We start from the raw sequence: 19637 nt of genomic DNA on the forward strand, positions 1-19637 counted from the left end.
GGACTTTGGGCCTTTGTGAAATATTGGCTACTCATAGGTAAATAAACTTACATCTTGTTTCTCAATTCTGTTCCACTGGTCTATGTATCTGTTGTACCAATCCTAAGCTGTTTTGGCTATAGAGGAGGTATAACAGGTTTTAATACCACTTAGCATAAGTCCTCCCACTTCACTCTTCTTCTCCAGTAGTGCTTTACTTATTTGGGACCTCTTCCTTTTCCATATGAATTAGGTCATTTCTTTCTCCATCTCTTTAAAAAAATGCTTTGGAATTTGAATTGGGATTACATTTTATCTGTAGATCACTTTGGGTAGAATTGATAATTTCACAATGTCGAGTCTTCCTATCTGTGACCAAAGTATGTTTTTCCACGTATGTGTATCTCTTTTTGTTTCTTGCAATAGAGTCTTGTAGTTTTCTTTGTATAGGTCTTTTACATCTATGGTTAGATTTATTCCTAAAATATTTTATCTTCTTGCAGGCTATTGTAAATGGTATTGATTTGGTGACTTCCTCTCCAAAAAGTCCTCTTTGTTGGTGTCAGGAATCTAACTGATTTTTGTATGTTTATCTCATATCTTGATGCCTTGCTGAAATCCTCTATTAGTTCCAGTAGTATTCTTGTGGATTCTTGGGTTTTTTTCTGTGTATAAAATCATATCAGCTACAAATCGAGTTACTTTTAATTCATCTTTACCAGTTTGGATGGCCTCTATTTCTTTTTCTTGCCTAATTGCTCTGGCTAGTACCTCCAGAACAATGTTGAATAAGCATGGTGATAAAATGCATCCTTGTCTGGTTCCTGTTCTCAGAGAGAATGGTTTCAGACTCTCTTCATTTAGGATGATGTTGGTTGTTGGCTTTGCATATAAAATTTTTTTTTTTTTTTTGCATAAATGTCCTTTATTATTTTGAAGAATTTCCCTTCTGTTCCTATTTTGCTGAGAGCTTTTATCATGAATGGATGTAGGACTTATTTAAATGTATTTTCTGCATCAATTGATAAGGTCATTTGGTTCTTACTGTTTGTATTCTTTATGTGTTGGATTACATTGATTGTTTTTCTAAGGTTGAACCATCCCTGCATACCTAATACGAATCCCACTTTGTCATGGTGAATAATTTTTTGATATGTTGTTGAATTATATTGGCTAGAATTTAGTTGAAGAGTTTTGCAACTATGTTCTTGAGGGATATTGGTCTGTAGTGAGTAATTCAAATCATTACACTACCCTGGGACTCATTGCAACCTGGCCAAATCTAATACCCCTCCCCCTTAGAAACCACAAAGGCCAAAACAGAAGGCAAGGGCTTACACAAACACACATACACAAACACAAGTACTGACACTGCAAAGTTTATTCTAATAGTTGAAATAAACACCAGAATCACTAACTGCACTCTTGTACCTAGCACCTTTTCCCACTACCACTCAGCTTATTCACTCTTTGCTGATTTCATGGTTCCCAACACATTCTCCTGAAGCCATGGTACTGCACTAGGCCAGAGCTTGGCTGCTAACCAAAAGGTCAGCAGTTCAATTCCACCAGCCTCTCCTTGGAAAATCTATGAAGCAGTTCTACTCTGTCCTGTAGGGTTGCTATCAGTCAGAACCAACTCAATGGCAAAGGATTTTGTTTTTTAGCATATTCTTAAAAAACCCAAATGCACTGTTGTTCAGGAGATTCTGAATCATAGTGACCATTTAGGACAGAGTAGTACTAGTACTGCCCCATAGGGTTTCCAAGGCTGTAAATCTTTGTAAAAGCTGATTATTTCTCTCAGGGATTGACTGCTGGGTTTGAACTGACCTTTCACTCGGCAGCCAACACTTTAATCACTGCACCACCAGGGCCCCAACACATTTTTCTCTATGATAAAATTCACCTAATTATTATATTTGTAACCCACCTCTTAACTTCAAGGAAGGCAAAGGTTTACACTGTTTTGTTCATCAATGCATTTAGAAGAGTGACTGACACATAAGATATTTATAAATATATGTGGAATATATTTGTGCTCGCTAAACCCTACGGAGGCACACAGACAAGGTTTTCAACCCATCATATATTTCATAGGAACCATACAATGAATCAAACTATAGAAAAGACGTTGCATATTTTTTTCCATGTTCTATGTAGGGCATATTTTACATCTTTGTTCCTCAAGCTATAAATCAAGGGATTCAACATGGGGATAACCAGGCTGTAAAATATGGAAGCCACTTTATCAGCATCAAAAGAATGACTGGAGTTGGGCTACATGTACATAAAGACTAAAGTCCCATAGAACACTATCACTACTGTCATGTGGGATCCACAGGTGGAGAAGGACTTGTGCCTGCTCACACCTGAGTGCATCCTGAGAATGGCCACAAAAATGAGCAGGTAAGAAACAAGAACTATTAAAATGGATGTAATCAAATCAATAGATGCTAAGATGAGAATGATCAATTGAATTTCATGTGTGTCTGAGCAGAGCAAAGATAACAAGGGATTAGTGTCACAGTAGAAATTACTGATGACATTGCAGCCACAGAAGGATAAATTAAAAACCATTGTGGTGATAATAAGAGAAACAAATGCACAATAAAGATAGAGGATTGCCACCAGCACATGGCACACCCTTTGTGAGATGATGACAGAGTAGAGCAGAGGGTTACAGATGGCTACATAACGGTCATAGGACATTGCAGACAGAATGAAAAGTTCACCATTTACGAACAAAATAATGAAAGCTAGCTGTGTAGCACAAAAATAATAGGAGATTTTATTTTCATCTACAACAAAATTGACTAGCATTTTGGGTCCCACAGCTGTTGAATAACCAAGATCAGTGATAGCCAGGTGTCTGAGAAAAAAGTACATGGGTGTTTGTAGCTTGGAGTCCATCTTGGTGAGGACGATGATGCCCAAGTTGCCCACCACTGAGGTCATGTAGATGATGAGGAGCAGCCCTAACAATGGAGCCTGCAGCTCTGGGCGGTCTGTGATTCCCGTCAGAATGAACTCATTCAGCACTGTTAGATTGTGTTTGTCCATCTTGGTCTGTCAGGAAACCTATTCTGGATAGAGACAACAGTGTAGTCAATAGGTTTTATGTAGCACCATCTGGTAGATTTTTAGTATAGAAAGGCAATATGCTGAATGATTAAGATAAATCCAAACTTTCCAATACAGTTATTTGAAATTAAACCTACGCCCCACAAGTAAAGCATAGATACATGAAGATAGAGAGAGAAGGAAAGAGGGAAAGAAAGAGAAATCTAACTTGTTATCAGTTGGGTAAAATTTGCTCCCCAAAGAACATTTGTCAATGTCTGGGACATTTTGGATGTCACATCTAGGAGAAGTGTACTACTCCTAACTAATGGAAGCCTGGGGTATTACTAAAAAAAAAAACATTCTACTATATACAGGGTAACGCCACACAATAAGAAAATTTCCATTCCAAAATGTCACTATGGCAGAAGTTGAGAAACCCTGTAGTAAACATAGAGATAGAGACAGACAAAGATAAAGACGTACGTGTATGTGCACATGCACATGTAGATGTACATATATGTATATATATACATGCACATATACATGTACATATACACAATACATACACACATACGTATACATGCACATATACATATACACAATACATATATAAATATACATACATATACATGTACATAGATGGGATTCCTCGTGGAGCAGCGGATAACAGGTTGGCTGATAAGCCAAAAATCAGCTCTTTAAATCTACCAGCCTCTCCTTGAAAAACCTATGGGGCAGTTCTCTTCTGTCCTCTAGTGTCTCCGTGTGTCAGAATCAACTTGATGGCAACAGAGTTTGTTTTGTTTTGTTTTTGAATGCTTATAAATATATGAAGCAAAAATAAAAAAAGTTAAAAATTTTAAGTGGTAGGTATATGGGTGATTACTAAACTTTCCCTTTTTTTCATTTACAGGATGACATTTGTGAACTTGTACTACAAATGCCAATTTCATTATAAAAATTTTAAACTGCAAATTCTCAAAATACATGGAAACATTTAATATGCCTTACTTCAAAACAGAGTCCTCTAAAAGTCCTTGTGCCACAGGTGGTAAAGACTGAAACAATACACTTGGCAGGTATTGAACACAAGATTAACAAGGAAAATCTAATCGATCATGCTGGGCGTTATCTGTCTTTTTACGGGGAAATATTCCAGGTGGAAGGCCCATGCAGATATAGTCCCTGTTATATCTCCATTTGTGGGTTATAGAATAAGATACCTTAATTTCTTTATTCACATCTGCAAAATGAACACTTTCCTTGAGGACTGTTGGAAAAGTAAATGAGGATTAAATGTTTCAATGCATTTAAGGTATCGCGATATAAGTCTCAAAAATCAAGGATATAGTGTTGTTGTTTTTAAAATGATGACAATATTTTACGTGAAAGGACTTTTCTTTACGTATGTATACAGGAATCGTTCTAGTTGACCTAGCTTCTATGTCAGGGTTATGATGATGAGTAGGTTGAGTAGTGTGTTATCCATGTAACTGACCCCAGCTGTTCTCTCCCCCATCTTCAACTCGGTGACTAAAATTGGACCATCAGTGTGCCAAGCTCCTGAATTATACATCTTCTACTTTACTTAATACATTTTAATATAAGCTGATGGACTGCTTACCTAAAGCTCTGTAGTTCAAAACCACCAGTGGCTCCCTGGGAGAAAGATGTGGCAGTCTGCTTCCATAGTTATTTACAGCCTTGGAAACACTTTGGGGTCACTGTTGAGTCAGGATCACCTTAGCAGCCGTGCCTTTGAATATAAATTTACTTAAAATATGTCCTGCGCTAGGAGAAGCTACTTTATAACTAACATACACTAAGTTGTTTGTAACAAATCAGATATATTTTGTCATCAAAGTATCTAAGATAGTGAGAGGAAACTTGAACAAATTGGGAGAAAGGGAGGTCCATGTCATTGATTTTATATAATGAAATTTCATTAAAAAATTCCATTTGGATAAAGACATCTTCTGGCTTAAACTATTATATAGTACATAATTCATACAAACATATTTAAATTAAAATGAATAATATATGTCCCTAATATATGAGAGATTTTTAAAAAAATGCCCGAGAAGGATGAGGATGGCAGTTTAAGGTAAAAGAATTAATGGTTTGAAATGATATTACAATGTAAATAGCAGGACCAGCAGCCTCTGAGTTAGAAATAATCAAGCAATAGAAAAATACAATCATATCATATTAAATAATAAAATGGTAACAGGAGAAATACACTATCTCATATAAAACATTACTTAGATGGTTGTGATCCTAAACACACACACTGCTTATGTCAGAAAAGAAACTATTGGCCTCTTTCCTCTTAGAACAAAGGAAAATGAAGAAAAAAAAAAAAAAAAAGACTTAAGGAAGCAAATATTCCAAAGGACATATGGCCCACATGAACCACAGCTTCCTCTAACCTGAGACCAGAAGAACTAGATGGTGTCTGGCTATGACTACAGACCACTCTGACGAGGATCACAATACAAGGTCTGGGGCAGAATGGGAAAAAAATGTACCACAAAATTCAAAAAAAAAAAAGACCAGATTTACTGGTTTGAAAGAGGCTGGAGAAACCCCTGAGACAAGTGTCCTAAGATAATTTTCTAATGTGAAACTATAGACACTGCCCGTGGCCACCTCTGAGCACAATAACAGACAGGGCTATTAAATTAAACAATAAAATCTGTGAAGAATGTGCCCCTTACAACTACCAACTATAGGAGACCAAGAGGGCAAGAAGGCGGGGAGGGACAGGGAACCTTACTAATGGACACAGAGAAGCCAGGAAGGAAACAAGGAGAGTGTTGACACATTTTGTGTAAGAAGTTTTTATTGGAAAATTAATTTGCTATGTAAACTTTTGCCTAGAACACAATATTTTTTTTTTTAAAGAAGTTCGGAATTGGGTATCAGTAGATATTACAATTAGGAGATCAAGTATCATCAATGAATGCAATAAAAGCAAAGTAAATCTTGTTTAGTTGCAATGATGCAAGGCTGAAGAAAAAAAGTACTTGTATTTCTAAGTACTGCTTTTCGTGTACGGTAAGGGAAGAGAAGAGGACTTCCTCTCAATAGCTTTGGAGTTCCATGGAGAGCACCAAGTTATTTTCCACAGTTTACTATCTTTGTTGAGTATCTCATTCTCCTTTTATAAAGCTATATTCCTTGAGAAAATTATATATTATTTCTGCCAGATTCTACTGGGAATTGAAGAATGTGGTATATATAATTGAATCATCATAAAACTGGGTACTTAAAAGTTTTGCAAACTCTTAAAAATTGCTTTTCACATCTCAACATGAGTTGTGAGATGGAAATTTATTTTCTCATCAAGAGGTTAGCAAAAATATACATTTATACAGGTATTAAAATATGAATTATATATTAAATTACACTTAAGAGGGACATACGAAGAGAGTAGAGCCAGCTTATAACTAAGGATTTGAAAGGACATCAACATTGGAGACTGAATAGTGTAGCTACATAATTCTGCTACAGTATTTTTAATACTGCATATGCTTCCTTTACTTTCATATATTAGGTCTGTTATTCACGTAATTAGGCCACGTGGGTGGCGCAAACAGTTAAACACTCAGCTACAAACTGAAAGGCTGGGGGATCAAATCTAGTCAGAGGCGCCTTGGAAAAAAGAAAGATCTACTTCTGAAAGTTCACAGCCATTGAAAAACTATGGACCACAGTTCTCTGATGCACACGGGGTAGCTTTGAGGCCAAATTGGCTCCAGGACTTTTTTTTTTTCCTGTTACTTTTTTATTCATATAGTTGCTTATATAAAGTAAAAATATAATTTAGACATAATGATGAGGCTTCAAATATGCTTATGAGCATTTAGCCACTGAAACAGAGAGTGACTGTTTGAAAAAAATAATAATGATATCAAAAAAAAAAAAAAAAAAAGGAGAGAGATCCTAGTCTCAGGCACTCTTGAAAAGTAGAATGCACACAGAACTGACTCAGAAATCCTAATATTTTGCAGTGATTTTGCTGTTGAATAAAGGTGGAACCCTGCAAGTGTCACTGAAACATTTCAGGTATTGGTAAAAAATGGAAAAAGTCTGTCTTTTTACCTGTAATGAAGCCTCTGTCTTGACTCCCCCAAGTGTTTCTTAACATGGCAGAGTAAGAAGAATTTATGGATTTTTTTTTACCCTTGGAGATTCTCCCTGAGGAGATGACAGACAATTTGGGGACTGTTCCTGAAGCATATGAAAGCTTAACAAAATACTTCTGGGTGGTTGGTTAACTGTCCAGGATATTGTGTATTCACCAGTGACCAAATTTTTATTCATATAATGTGTACGTATGTCTATGTTTATCTATTTCACATGGTCTTGCATTTTACTCTTTGTTAACATTTATTTGTACCACATGGGGATCTGCATTAATATTCTCTATCTGTAAAACAGAACTGTCAATATTCCCCATTTTTACCGTGGTCTCTTCAAATGGATGACAAAATGAAGTTGTGCTTAAACACTTTCTTACTGCATTATTCTTACTGCATTATTTAAAAGATTTAAATGAAATAAAAGCAATGCATTGTGCATGCGTGAGGTATCACTTCCTCATTTCCTGTTATTTTTGTTATTGTTGCTGTTACTGCTATTTTCAAGGTTTTTTTTTTCCTTTTTGATCTCATAAACAGAAACGTTACCCTTGCTTCTCATTTCCTAGTCAGTTGCCATCACGTGTTTATGTTTTTTGCTTCTTTGTTTTATTTTCCATCATTACATTTCTATATTTTATGTTTTTTCATTCTGTCCAATCCTCATTCAAAAACTTTTTTCTCACCTTAATGCATGTTCTGCTGTGATTGATATAACGTTCTACCATATCAATACACTGTCGTAAAGTGTGATAGTCTGCATAGTGTTTCATTATGAATATATACTTGCTGTGCAATAAATATTTTTGCTGCATTTTGTCATTGTAAATATCTATAATGTATCCATTTGTGACTTTTTTTTTTTTGCTAATTTCTCCTATATTATGATATGTATGTGGCGTAGTGGTTAAGAGTCTGGCTTTTAGCCAAAAGAGATCGGCAGTTCAGATCCACCAGGTGCTTCTTGGAAACCCTGTGGGGCAGTTCTACTTTGTCCTATAGGGTCATTACGAGTCAGATGCGACTGAACAGCTTTGGATTTTGTTTGGTTTTATGTACCCAAAAAACAACCCACTTATATATATACATATATTTATTTATAAAAATCATTGCTATCTGAAATGTTGGCTGTTTGAACCCACTAGCCTTTCCAGGGAGAAAAGACCTGGCCATCTGCACCCATGAAGATTACAGCCTAAGCAACCCTATGGGACGTTTCTACTCTGTCCTATACATTGCTATGATTTTCAACCGACTGGATGACATCTAACAAAACAAAAATTCTTGAATGGTACATATTTTGTTGCCTCCCACAGAACATTGTCTGACTTTACTGCTTCAGGTAAACAAGTTTCTGGAGGAGGACATCACATTTGGGGAACGAGCGGGCCAGCGAGAATGGGGGAAGCCCTCCATAAGCTGAATTGACACAGTGGCTGCACCAAGGTACTCGGACATACTGTTGACTGTGAGGCTAGGACAGGGCCAGGCAATGTTTTCTTCTGTTTTACAGAACGTGGCCATGAGTTGGAGTCACTCAATGGCAGGTAACAACAACAACCACCTTTGGTGACTGACTTTTCACTTCACACGATTCTAGTGAGGTCCATTCACGCTGTTGAGTGCATCAATAATTTGTTCTTTTTTTACTGCTGCTCATTACTTCATATATGGACTAAAAAAAAATGGATTTAGTACAGTTTAATTACCCATTCACCCATAGAAGGACGTTTTGGGTTGTTACTGGCTTTATCTATTATAAGTAATGTTTCTTTTCACATTTGTGTAAGGATTTTTGTACGAACATAAGTTTTCATTTCTGTAGGATAAATGTGTAAGTGTGGGTTGTTTTCATTCTGACAAAGTCCCATGTATTCATTTGTATTTTTCATCCATGTATTTGCATGTACCTATAATTCAGTAGTTTTTATGACAGAGTGGTATTAACTTGTTGGAAATACCACAATTTATTCATCCGTTGTCAAGCAGATGAACATTTGGGTTGATTTTAGTTTTTGAGTATTACAGATCAACTTGTTCTGGACATTCGTGTACATGTATTTATATGGCTAAATGCTGTCATTTCACTTGGGTAGATATGAGTAAATTGGTTAAATTTTAGGGTAAAACTATGTTCAGCTTTTTAAGACCCTGATGCTTAAAAGAAATTCTTTTTGTAAGTATTTTCATGATTTTAATTTTCCACTAGCAGTTTATGAATGTTCCATTTCTCTCACATAATAACTAAACACCTGATATTCTAACAGATGTAGAGTTATGTCATCAATGTTTTAACTTGAAGTTCATTGATGAGTGATGAACTGAACATTTTTAATGTGCTTATTTGCCACCAGAATATGACCTATGAATGAATGAATGTTCATTTTTATGCTCATTTTTCTGGGCTGTTTTCTTTTTACTTTATTTTATTATTGATATTATTATTTTTGAGTTTTGAGTCCTATCTCTGTATATATTATGGGGATCTGGTGGAAAAGTTATTAAAGATCGGGGTGGCTCAAACACCCCCTAAAATGTGGAATAAATTTGGTAAGAGGGGATTTACTTGTTTTTTTTTTTCCTGCTCTTACTGAATGTATTTAATCTTTCACACTATGTGTGATGGTAACTGCGGGCTGTTCACGGATGTCCTCTTTCAGTTTGAGAAAGCTCTCTTTTAATACTAATTTGATCAAAGTTTTATCACATTTATTGAGACTTTTAAAACATTTCTGTACATGTAGTTATACGGCTTTGTTTGCCAGTTTATTTGTTATTATGATGAATGTCGTTAATTGAATTTTTTTTAATGGGAAACTATCCATACATTCCTGGGGCACACCAAATTAAGTGTACTATTGTCTTTACATATTGCCAGACTCAATTTCTTAAATTTTTCTTAAGATTTTCACACATGTGCTCTGTTGTTTTCTTTTCTTTTAATGTCTTTGTCGGCCTTTGATATCGGTTTAACCTATCCTCATAAAGGAGATGTAAATATACCCTTCTCTTCAGTTCCGTAAAAGAATTTGTGTAGACTTGGCTAATTCTTTTTCCCTAAATACTTAATAAAATTTCTGAATCAAGCCACTTGGAATAATGAGAATGGGGTGTGTTTTAAATTTCCATTTTGATATTCTCTTTATAAATGGTATTTTTCTCACATGTTTTCTAGTCTCTACATATATGCAAAAATATCATTACCCACCTTGCAGGGTCCTATCCTAAAACCCAGATTGCAGTCTTTTATAAAAACAACCTTAGTGTATCTAAAATTTAATTATTTCTCATTACAAATTTTTTGAATATTAAAAGAATAAGGAAAAAAATGAAAATTAGGAGGGAATATGGAGCAACTATGTCCAGAAATCATGGCAAATATAGAAAATGCTACATATCACACCTCACTCACTAGAAACACAGCATAGTCCTAAGCATGGGTTATCTTCTTATGCTTCTTCCAAGCAGGATAATCAAAATCATGAATTCAGACAATAGATCCTGATCAAAATACACACTCATATTATTCAAATTTAAGAAAATCCAGCCAAACAAAGCCATGGCAACAAACATAACTCAGCATATGATAGACTTCTTATGCAAGGGTACAGAAACAATTAGAAAATCACTTCTAAACAAGAGTAATTATTGTTTTCGAGAGAGATAAGGATAACAATCTATGAGACAAAAGCACAGATTTAGGAAGCAATATCTGTCCTGAAGAGACAAAATGAAAAAACCTGGAAACTTCTGTGGCCGACCTCAATAAATCTGTCTTAACTTATATACCCACTGATACAGGCAAAATTGGCTAATTTGGACAAAACCAGATACTCAGCTGACCCTGTGGAATATAATTTTATTTTGTTTATACTAATATTACAATATAGTAATAATAAAAATAAATAAAGTATATGGACTCTAAGGGCTCAAATACGAAAGTAGAGGCACTGATGATGAAAGACAGTGATTTCAAGGTTTAGAAAGTGGACATTTGAGCAAATTCATATAACTGAGTACTCGAACCAACCCACCACAGTGAGCCTTGTTTTAATCAGAATTAACCACCCAGGGCAGAGTGTAAGAAATAAAATAGGAGGTGTATGTGAGCATGCATACACACACACACACACACACACACACACACACTTTCTATATATATTTTTTTCTACTAGATCAGGAAAACACCAGGTATTTGGAAATGTTCCGGGATCTATTAGTTTCACTATCTCACTCAACATATTCAATGTTCTTATTAAAAAAAAAAAAAAGTAACACCCTCCAGACATTCTAATATACTATCAACTTTCTTAATTATTATGCTTATAAGGCATTGCTCCTGCTCAAGGAAGGCAACGCTTGTACTGTTTCATTTATTAGTCTACTTACAGCCTTAGTAGAGTGACTGGTAGAAGGCAGAAACAGAAATACATGTTATCTGTGATTTTGTGCTTCCTATCCCCTCTGGAGGCACACAGAAAAAAAGTTTAAAGCACAAAATGCAATTCATATAAATCAAAAGTTATAGTGAATGTCGAGAAAATGCATTGCATAATTGTTCTAAAGCTCTATGTAAGGCATATTTTACATTTTTATTCCTCAAACTGTAGATCAGGGGATTCAACATGGGGATCACCAGGGTGTAAAATATGGAAGCCACTTTATCAGTGTCAAAGGACTGACTGGACTTGGGCTGCAGATACATGAAGATTAAACTCCCATAGAACACTACTACCACAGTCAGGTGGCATTCACAGGTGGAGAAGGCCTTGTGCCTGCCCTCAGCTGAGTTCAGCCTGAGAATGGATGCAATTATGACTAAGTAAGAAACTAGAACTATTAGGAGGGATGAAATCAAATCAAAAACAGATAAGATGAGAATGACCAATTTGATTTCCTGTGTGTCTGAGCAGAGCAAAGATACCAAGGGGAGAATATCACAATAGAAATGCCGGATGACACTGTGGCCACAGAAGGATAAATTAAAAATCTTTATGGTGACCAGGAGAGAAACAAATGTGCTGTAGAGATAGGGGATTGCAACCAGCACCAAACACGTCCTTTGTGACATGATGACTGTGTAGCACAAAGGGTTACAGATGGCCACATAGCGGTCGTAGGACATGGCTGACAGAATAAAAAATTCACTAATTATGAACATGTTAACGAAAACTAACTGTGTAGCACAAAAAGAACAGGAGATAGTATTTTCATCCACAACAAAATTTGCCAACATTTTTGGTCCCACAGCTGTTGAATAACCAAGATCAGTGATAGCCAGGTGTCTGAGAAAAAAGTACATGGGAGTTTGTAGCTTGGAGTCCATCTTGGTGAGGATGATGATGCCCAAGTTGTCCACCACTGAGATCATGTAGATGATGAGGAACAGCCCGAACAATGGCGCCTGCAGCTCTGGGCGGTCTGTGATTCCCAACAGAATGAATTCATTCAGCCCTGTTAGATTGTGTTTGTCCATCTAGGTCTATCAGGAAACCTATTGTGGATAGAGACATCAGCATAGTCAATAGGGTTTATGTAGCATCATCTGATAGATCTTTAGTATACAAAGGCAATATGCTAAATGAATAAGATAAATCCAAGCCCTCCAATACAGTTATTTGAAATGAATCCCACCTCCCACAAATAAAGTATAGGCACATGAATATAGAGAGAGAAGGAAAGAGGGAAAGAAAGAGAAATCTAACTTGTTATCAGTTGGGTAAAATTTGCTCCCCAAGGAACATTTGTCAATGCCTGGGACATTTTGGATGTCACAACTAGGAGAAGGGTACTACTCGTACCTAATGGAAGCCTAGGATGTTACTAAACATTCTACTATATGCCGGGTAACTCCACACAATAAGAAAATTTCCAGTCCAAACTGTCACTATGGCAGAAGTTGAGAAACCCTGATATAAGCATAGAGATAGAGATAGACACAGGACATAGTTAGTTGTAAGTGTAGATGAACATGTATAGGTAGACGTACATATATGTACATACACATGAACATATACACAATAAGTAGTCATATACAGATACACATACATGTACATAGATGGGATTCCTGGTGGAGCAGTGGTTAAGAGCTTGGCTGATGTTTCTCATCAAGAGATTGGCAAAAATCTACATTTATACATTATTTAAATATACATTATATATTAAAATTACACTTAAGAGGGACATAGAGCCTAGAACCAGCTTATAACTAAGGATTTGAAAGGGCATCAACATTGGAGACTGAATACTGTAGCTTCATTTTTCTGCTACAGTATTTTTAATACTGCATATGCTTCCTTTACTTTCATATTTGAGCTCTATTATTCACATAATTAGGCCAACTGGGTGGCACAAACAGTTAAACACTCAGCTACAAACTGAAAGTTTGGGGGATCGAATCTACTCAGAGGCACCTTGGAAGAAAGAAAGATCTACTGAAAGTTCACAGCCATTGAAAAACTATGGACCACAGTTTTCTGACACACACGGAGTAGGATTGAGGCAAAATAGACTCCTGGACTTTTTTCTTTTTTTTTAGTTTTTTATTCACATAATTACTTATATAAAGTAAAAATATTATTTAGTCATAATGTTTCAAAGATACTTATGAGAATTTAGCCTCTGAAACAAAGTGTGAATATTCAAAAAAAATTAATAATGTGAAAAAAAAGGCACAGAGATCCTAGTCTCAGGCACTACTGAAAAGTGGAATGCACACAGAGCTGCCTCAGAAATCTTACTATTTTGCAATGACTTTGCCATTGAATAAAGGTGGGACCTTGCAAGTGTCACTGAAACATTTCTCTTATTGGTAAAATATGGAAACAGTCTTTTTACCTGCAATGAATCATCTGTCTTGACTTCCCCAAGTGTTTCTTAACATGGCAGAGTGAGAAGAATTTATGGATTTTTTTTTTTCGCCCTTGGAGATTCTCCCCGAGGACATGCCAAGCAATTTGTTGATTGTTCCTGAAGCATTTGAAAGCTTAACAAAATACCTGGGGGTTGTTATTTAATTGTCCAGGACATTTTGTATTCACCAGTGACCAAAATTTTATTGATATAGTATGTATGCATGTCTGTGTTTATCTATTTCATATAGTCTTGCATTTTACTTTGTTAGCATTCCATTTTTACCGCACGGGGATCTGGATTAAAATATTGTATCTGTAAAACAGAACTATCGATATTCCCATTTCTACAGTGGCCCCTACTAATGGATGACAAAATGAAGCTGTGCTTAAACACTTTCCTACTGCATTATTTCAAAGAGTTAAATGGAATAAAAGTAATGCATTGTGCATATGTGAGATATCACTTCCTAGTTTACTCTTATTTTTGTTTTTGTTGCTGTTATTGCTGTTTTCAAGGTTTCTTTTTTTTTGTTTTCCTTTTTGACCTCAGGAACAGAAATGTTACCCTTGTTTCTCATTTCATAGTCAATTGCCATCATGTGTTTATGTTTTTTGCTTGTTTGTTTCATTTTCCATCACTATATTTCAGTATTTTATGTTTTTTCATTTTGTCCAATCCTCATTCCAGAACTTATTTCTCAGCTTAATAAATGTTCTGTTATGCTTGATATAATGTTCTACCATATCAACACACCCTCATAAAGTGTGATATTGTGTGGAATGTTTCATTATGAATATATATTTACAGTGCTATAAATATTTTTGCTGCATTTGTGGTTGTAAATATTTCCAATATATCCCTTTGTGACCTTTTTTTTCTTATTATTTCTCCTATATAATGGTATGTATGTGGCGTAAAAATTAAAAAAAAAAAAATTTTATTTTATGTGGCATAGTGGTTAAGAGTCCAGCTGTTAACCAAAAGATCGGCAGTTCAAGCCCACCAAGTGTTCCTTGGAAACCCTGTGGGCAGTTTTACTTTGTCCTATAGGATCATTATGAGTCAAAATCAACTCGACATCATTGGATTTTGGTTATATATTTGTATATATATACATAAAACTCACTGCTAAGTGAAAAGTTAGCTGTTTGAACCTACTAACCTTCCTGGGGAGAAAAGACCTGGGCATCTGCACCCATAAAGATTACAGCCTAAGCAACCCTATGGGACGTTTCTACTCTGTCCTGTGCATCACTATGATTTTCAATTGACTGAATGACACCTAACAAAACAAAAAAGTCTTGAATGGTACCTATCTTGTTGCCTCCAACAGAACGTTGTCTGACTTTCTTGCTTCAGGCATGTTATCAGGAAAGACCATTTTCTGGGTGAGGACATCATGTTTGGCGAAGTAGAGGGCCAGTAAGAATGAAGGAACCTCTCCATGAGATGAATTGACACAGTGGCTCCAACAATGAACTTTAACATACTGATGATTGAGAGGATAGGACAGGCCCAGGCAATGTTCTGTGCTGTTTTACATAACGTCGCCCTGAGTTAAGGTAACTCAGTGACAGGTAACAACAACAACAACCTCTTGTGATTGACTGTTTTCACTTCACATGATTCTATTGAGGTCCATCCACGATGTTGTGTGTATCAATACTTCGTTCTTTTTTACTGCTGAGTATGACTTTAGGTATGGATTTAGTACAGTTTGATTACCCATTACCCATAGAAGGACATTATGGGTTGTTGCTAGTTTTTAGCTATTATAAAAAGTGTTTCTTTGAACATTTGCATAAGGATTTTTGCATGAACATAAGTTTTCACATGTGTGGGATAAATGTCTCCGTGTGGGTTGTTTTAATTTTGACAAAGCCTGATGTATCAATTTGTATTTTTCATCTATGTATTTGCATGTACCAATAATTCAGTAGTTTTTATTACTGCGTGGTGTTAACTTGCTTGGAAATACCACAATTTATTCATCCATTCTCAACTAGATGAACATTTGGGTTGATTCTGGTTTTTGAGTATTACAAACAAACTTGTTATAGACATTTGTATACATGTATTTATAAGGATAAATGCTCTCATTTCACTTGGGCAGATATGAGTAAATTGGTTAAAATTTAGGGTAAAACAATGTTCAGCTTTTTAAGACCCTGGTGCTTAAAACAAATTATTTTTTTAAGTATTTTTATCAATTTAATTTTCCACTAAGAGTTTATGAATGTTCTGTTTCCCCCGCAAACTTACCAGACACCTGATATTCTAATAACCCACCCCAGTGCCGTCGAGTCATCAGTGAATTTCAGGTTAAACCCTGGTGAGATAACAACAGATGTATAGTTATCTCACCAGGTTTTAACCTGAAATTCACTGGTGGATAATGAACTGAACATTTTTAACGTGTTTATTTGCCAGCTGAATATGTCTTAAAAATAAGTGAATGTTCATTTTTTTATGAGTTTTCATGGACTGTTTCTTTTCTTTTTCTTTTATTATTATTATTGTTGAGTTTTGAGGCCTTTCTCTGTATATATTATGGAGCCTTGGTGGAACAGTGGTTAAAGAGCTGGGTAGCTAACCAAAAGTTTGGCACTTCGAATCTACCACCCAATCCTTAAAAACCGTGTGAGACAGTTCTAATCTTTCCTATAGGGTTGTTATGAGTCAGAATCTACTCCATAGCAATGGGGGGGTGGTTGGGTGAGGGGAGGGACATATATATTATGGACACAGACCATTTATGAGATACACTATTTGAAAATATAATCTCCCAGAATATGACTTGTTTTTATAAAGTGTCTTTTGAAGAGCAGAAGTTTAATATTTCCTGTTGTCAAACTTTTTATGAATTTCGTTTTTGGTGTCATAGCTACGAAATCTCCAAATGTATCAATCCAAAAAAACTGTTTCTTTTTTAAAAATAAAATTATAAGCTGAGAATAAATTCACAAATAAATGCTAGGTTAATTTTTTAGTTCTATGACTCTATTGTAGGCTCTATTAGATTTTTTACATAAAAAATCATGTCATGTATCAATAATTAAAGTTTTCCTCCTTCTCTTCCAATCTTGATGCTTTCTATTTTTTTATTTAATTCTGTATTGCCTTATTGTGTGGCCTTGAACAGCCACTAAATGTGGAATAGATTTGGTGAGAGTAGATTTACTTGTTTTGATCCTGGTCTTACTGGGAATGTATTCAGTCTTTCATACCATGTGTGATGGTAGCTGTAGGTTGTTCATGGGTGCCCTCTATCAGTTTGAGGAAGCTCCATTTTTATACTAGATTGGTTAAGGTTTTATCACAATTGTTGGTACTTTTAAAATGCTTCTCTACATCTATTATATGGCTTTCTTGGCATTTTTATTTGTAATTATGGAGAATGTCAATAAATGATTTTTTAATGCAAAACTATCCACACATTTCTGAAGCATGCCTATTTGGTTTACTACTGTCTTTACATATTGTCAGACTCATTTTCTTAATTTTTACTTTAGATTTTTCACATATGTGATCTGTTGTTTTCTTTTAATGCCTTTGTCTGCCTTTGATATCAGAGTAAAGCTATCCTCGTATAGGAAATGCAAAATACCTCTCTCTTCAGTTTTGTAGAAGAGTTTGTGTACAATTGGTTAATTCTTTTTCACTAAAAGCTTATCCAAAGTTACCAATCCAGCCACTTGGGATGGTTGTGAATGGGTTGTGTTTTAAATTTCCATTTTGATATCCTGTCTTTATAAATGATATTTTTCTCATGTGTTTTCTAGTCTCTCTACATACTTGCAAATATATCATAACCTACCTCATAGGATCCTAACCTCAAATACAGATTGGATTATTTTTTAAAGGCAAAAAAAAAAAAGCCTTAATATATCTAAAATTTATTTTTTTCTCATTACAATTTTTTTTGAATATTAAAAGAGTAAGAACAAAAAAATATGCAGGAAAATTAAGAGGGAATATGGAGCAACTATGTCCAGAAATCATGACAAATATATAAAATGCTACCTATTACACCTCACTCACTAGAAACACAGCATGACCCAAACCATGGATTATCTCCTTATGCTTCTTCCAAGCAGAGTAATCGGAATGATGAATTCAAACAACAGATACTGACTGAACTGAAGTTCACACTCATGTTCATCGAGCTCAAGAAAATCCAGCCAAACAAAAACAAGGCAACAAACCTAACTCATCCTACAATAGACCTCTTATGCAAGGGCACATAAACAATTAGGAAATGACTTCTAAACAAGAGTAATTGTTCTTTTCTGGAGACATAAGGATAACAATCTTTGAGACAAAAGCTTGGAAATAGGAAGCAATAATAATCCGGGACAGAAAAAATGAAAAAAGCTGGGAAATTCTGTGGCCAACCTCAAAAATTTACCTTAACAGGTATACCCACTGATACAGACAAAATGGGCTAACTTAGACAAAAGCAGATACCGAGCTGATCTCACTGAATATAAGTTTATTTTTTTTACTGTTTATACTAATATTACAATCTAAAAACAACAAAAAAAAATTTTTTTAATAATAAAAATAATAACAAAGTAAACAGACTCTAAGGGCTCAAATATGAAAGTAAAGGCAGGGTTTAGAAACTGGAGATTTGAGCAAATTCAAATGACTGAGTACTTTAAATCAACCCACCACACTGAACCTTCTTTTAATCAGAATTAGCTACCTAGGGCTGAGTGTCAGCAATAAAACAGAAAGTTTGTGGAAGTGTGCACACGGGCACGAGCACATACACACTTTCTCCTTTTTTTTTTTTCCTAGTACGTGAGGAAAACACCAGGTACTTGGAAATCTTCCTGTATCTATTACAGCTTCACTATCCCACTGAAGATATTCAATTTTCTTTTTTTTAAAAACTACCAACTTTCTTAATTATTATACTCATATTGCATCACTCCTGCTCAAAGAAGGCAATGCTTTGTACTGTTTCATTTATTAATCTACTTACAGCTTTTAGTAGAGTGACTGGTAGAAGGCAATAAAGAAATATATGTTGAACTTTTCTGTGCGTTTTGTGCTTGCTATTCCCTCTGGAGGCACACAGAAAGAAGTTTAAAGCCCAAATGTAAATTATATGAATCATATGTTAGAGTGAACTTTGAGAGAATATATTGCGTAATCATCCTAAAGCCCTATGTAAGGCATATTTTACATCTCTATTCCTCAAACTGTAGATCAAGGGATTCAACATGGGGATCACCAGGGTGTAAAATATGGAAGCCATTTTATCAGTGTCAAAGGAATGACTCTACTTGGGCTTCAGATACATAAAGATTAAAGTCCCATAGAACACTACCACCACAATCAGGTAGGATCCACAGGTGGGGAAGGCCTTGTGCCTGCCCTCAGCTGAGCTCAGTCTGAGAATGGATATGAGTATGTAAGAATCAAGAACTATTAGAAGGGATGAAATCAAACCAAAAACAGATAAGATGAAAATGACCAATTTGATCTCATGCGTGTCTGAGCAGAGCAAAGATAACAAGGGGAGAATATCACAGTAGAAATCCCTGATGACATTGTGGCCACAGAAGGATAAATTAAAAATCTTTA

At 35.3% G+C, this 19637-nt stretch overlaps 1 protein-coding gene across 1 annotated transcript; it reads right to left on the minus strand.

Annotated features, from left to right (window-relative positions):
• Positions 1 to 11709: 11709 nt before the first annotated feature.
• On the minus strand, positions 11710 to 12663 carry LOC126080438 (olfactory receptor 8K3-like). The gene has a single exon (XM_049891656.1). The coding sequence runs from the start codon at positions 12661 to 12663 to the stop codon at positions 11710 to 11712; it is 954 nt and encodes a 317-aa protein (XP_049747613.1).
• Positions 12664 to 19637: the final 6974 nt, after the last annotated feature.

Source organism: Elephas maximus, chromosome 7 (assembly GCF_024166365.1).
Source record: "Elephas maximus indicus isolate mEleMax1 chromosome 7, mEleMax1 primary haplotype, whole genome shotgun sequence".
In the NCBI taxonomy this organism is placed as follows: domain Eukaryota; kingdom Metazoa; phylum Chordata; class Mammalia; order Proboscidea; family Elephantidae; genus Elephas; species Elephas maximus.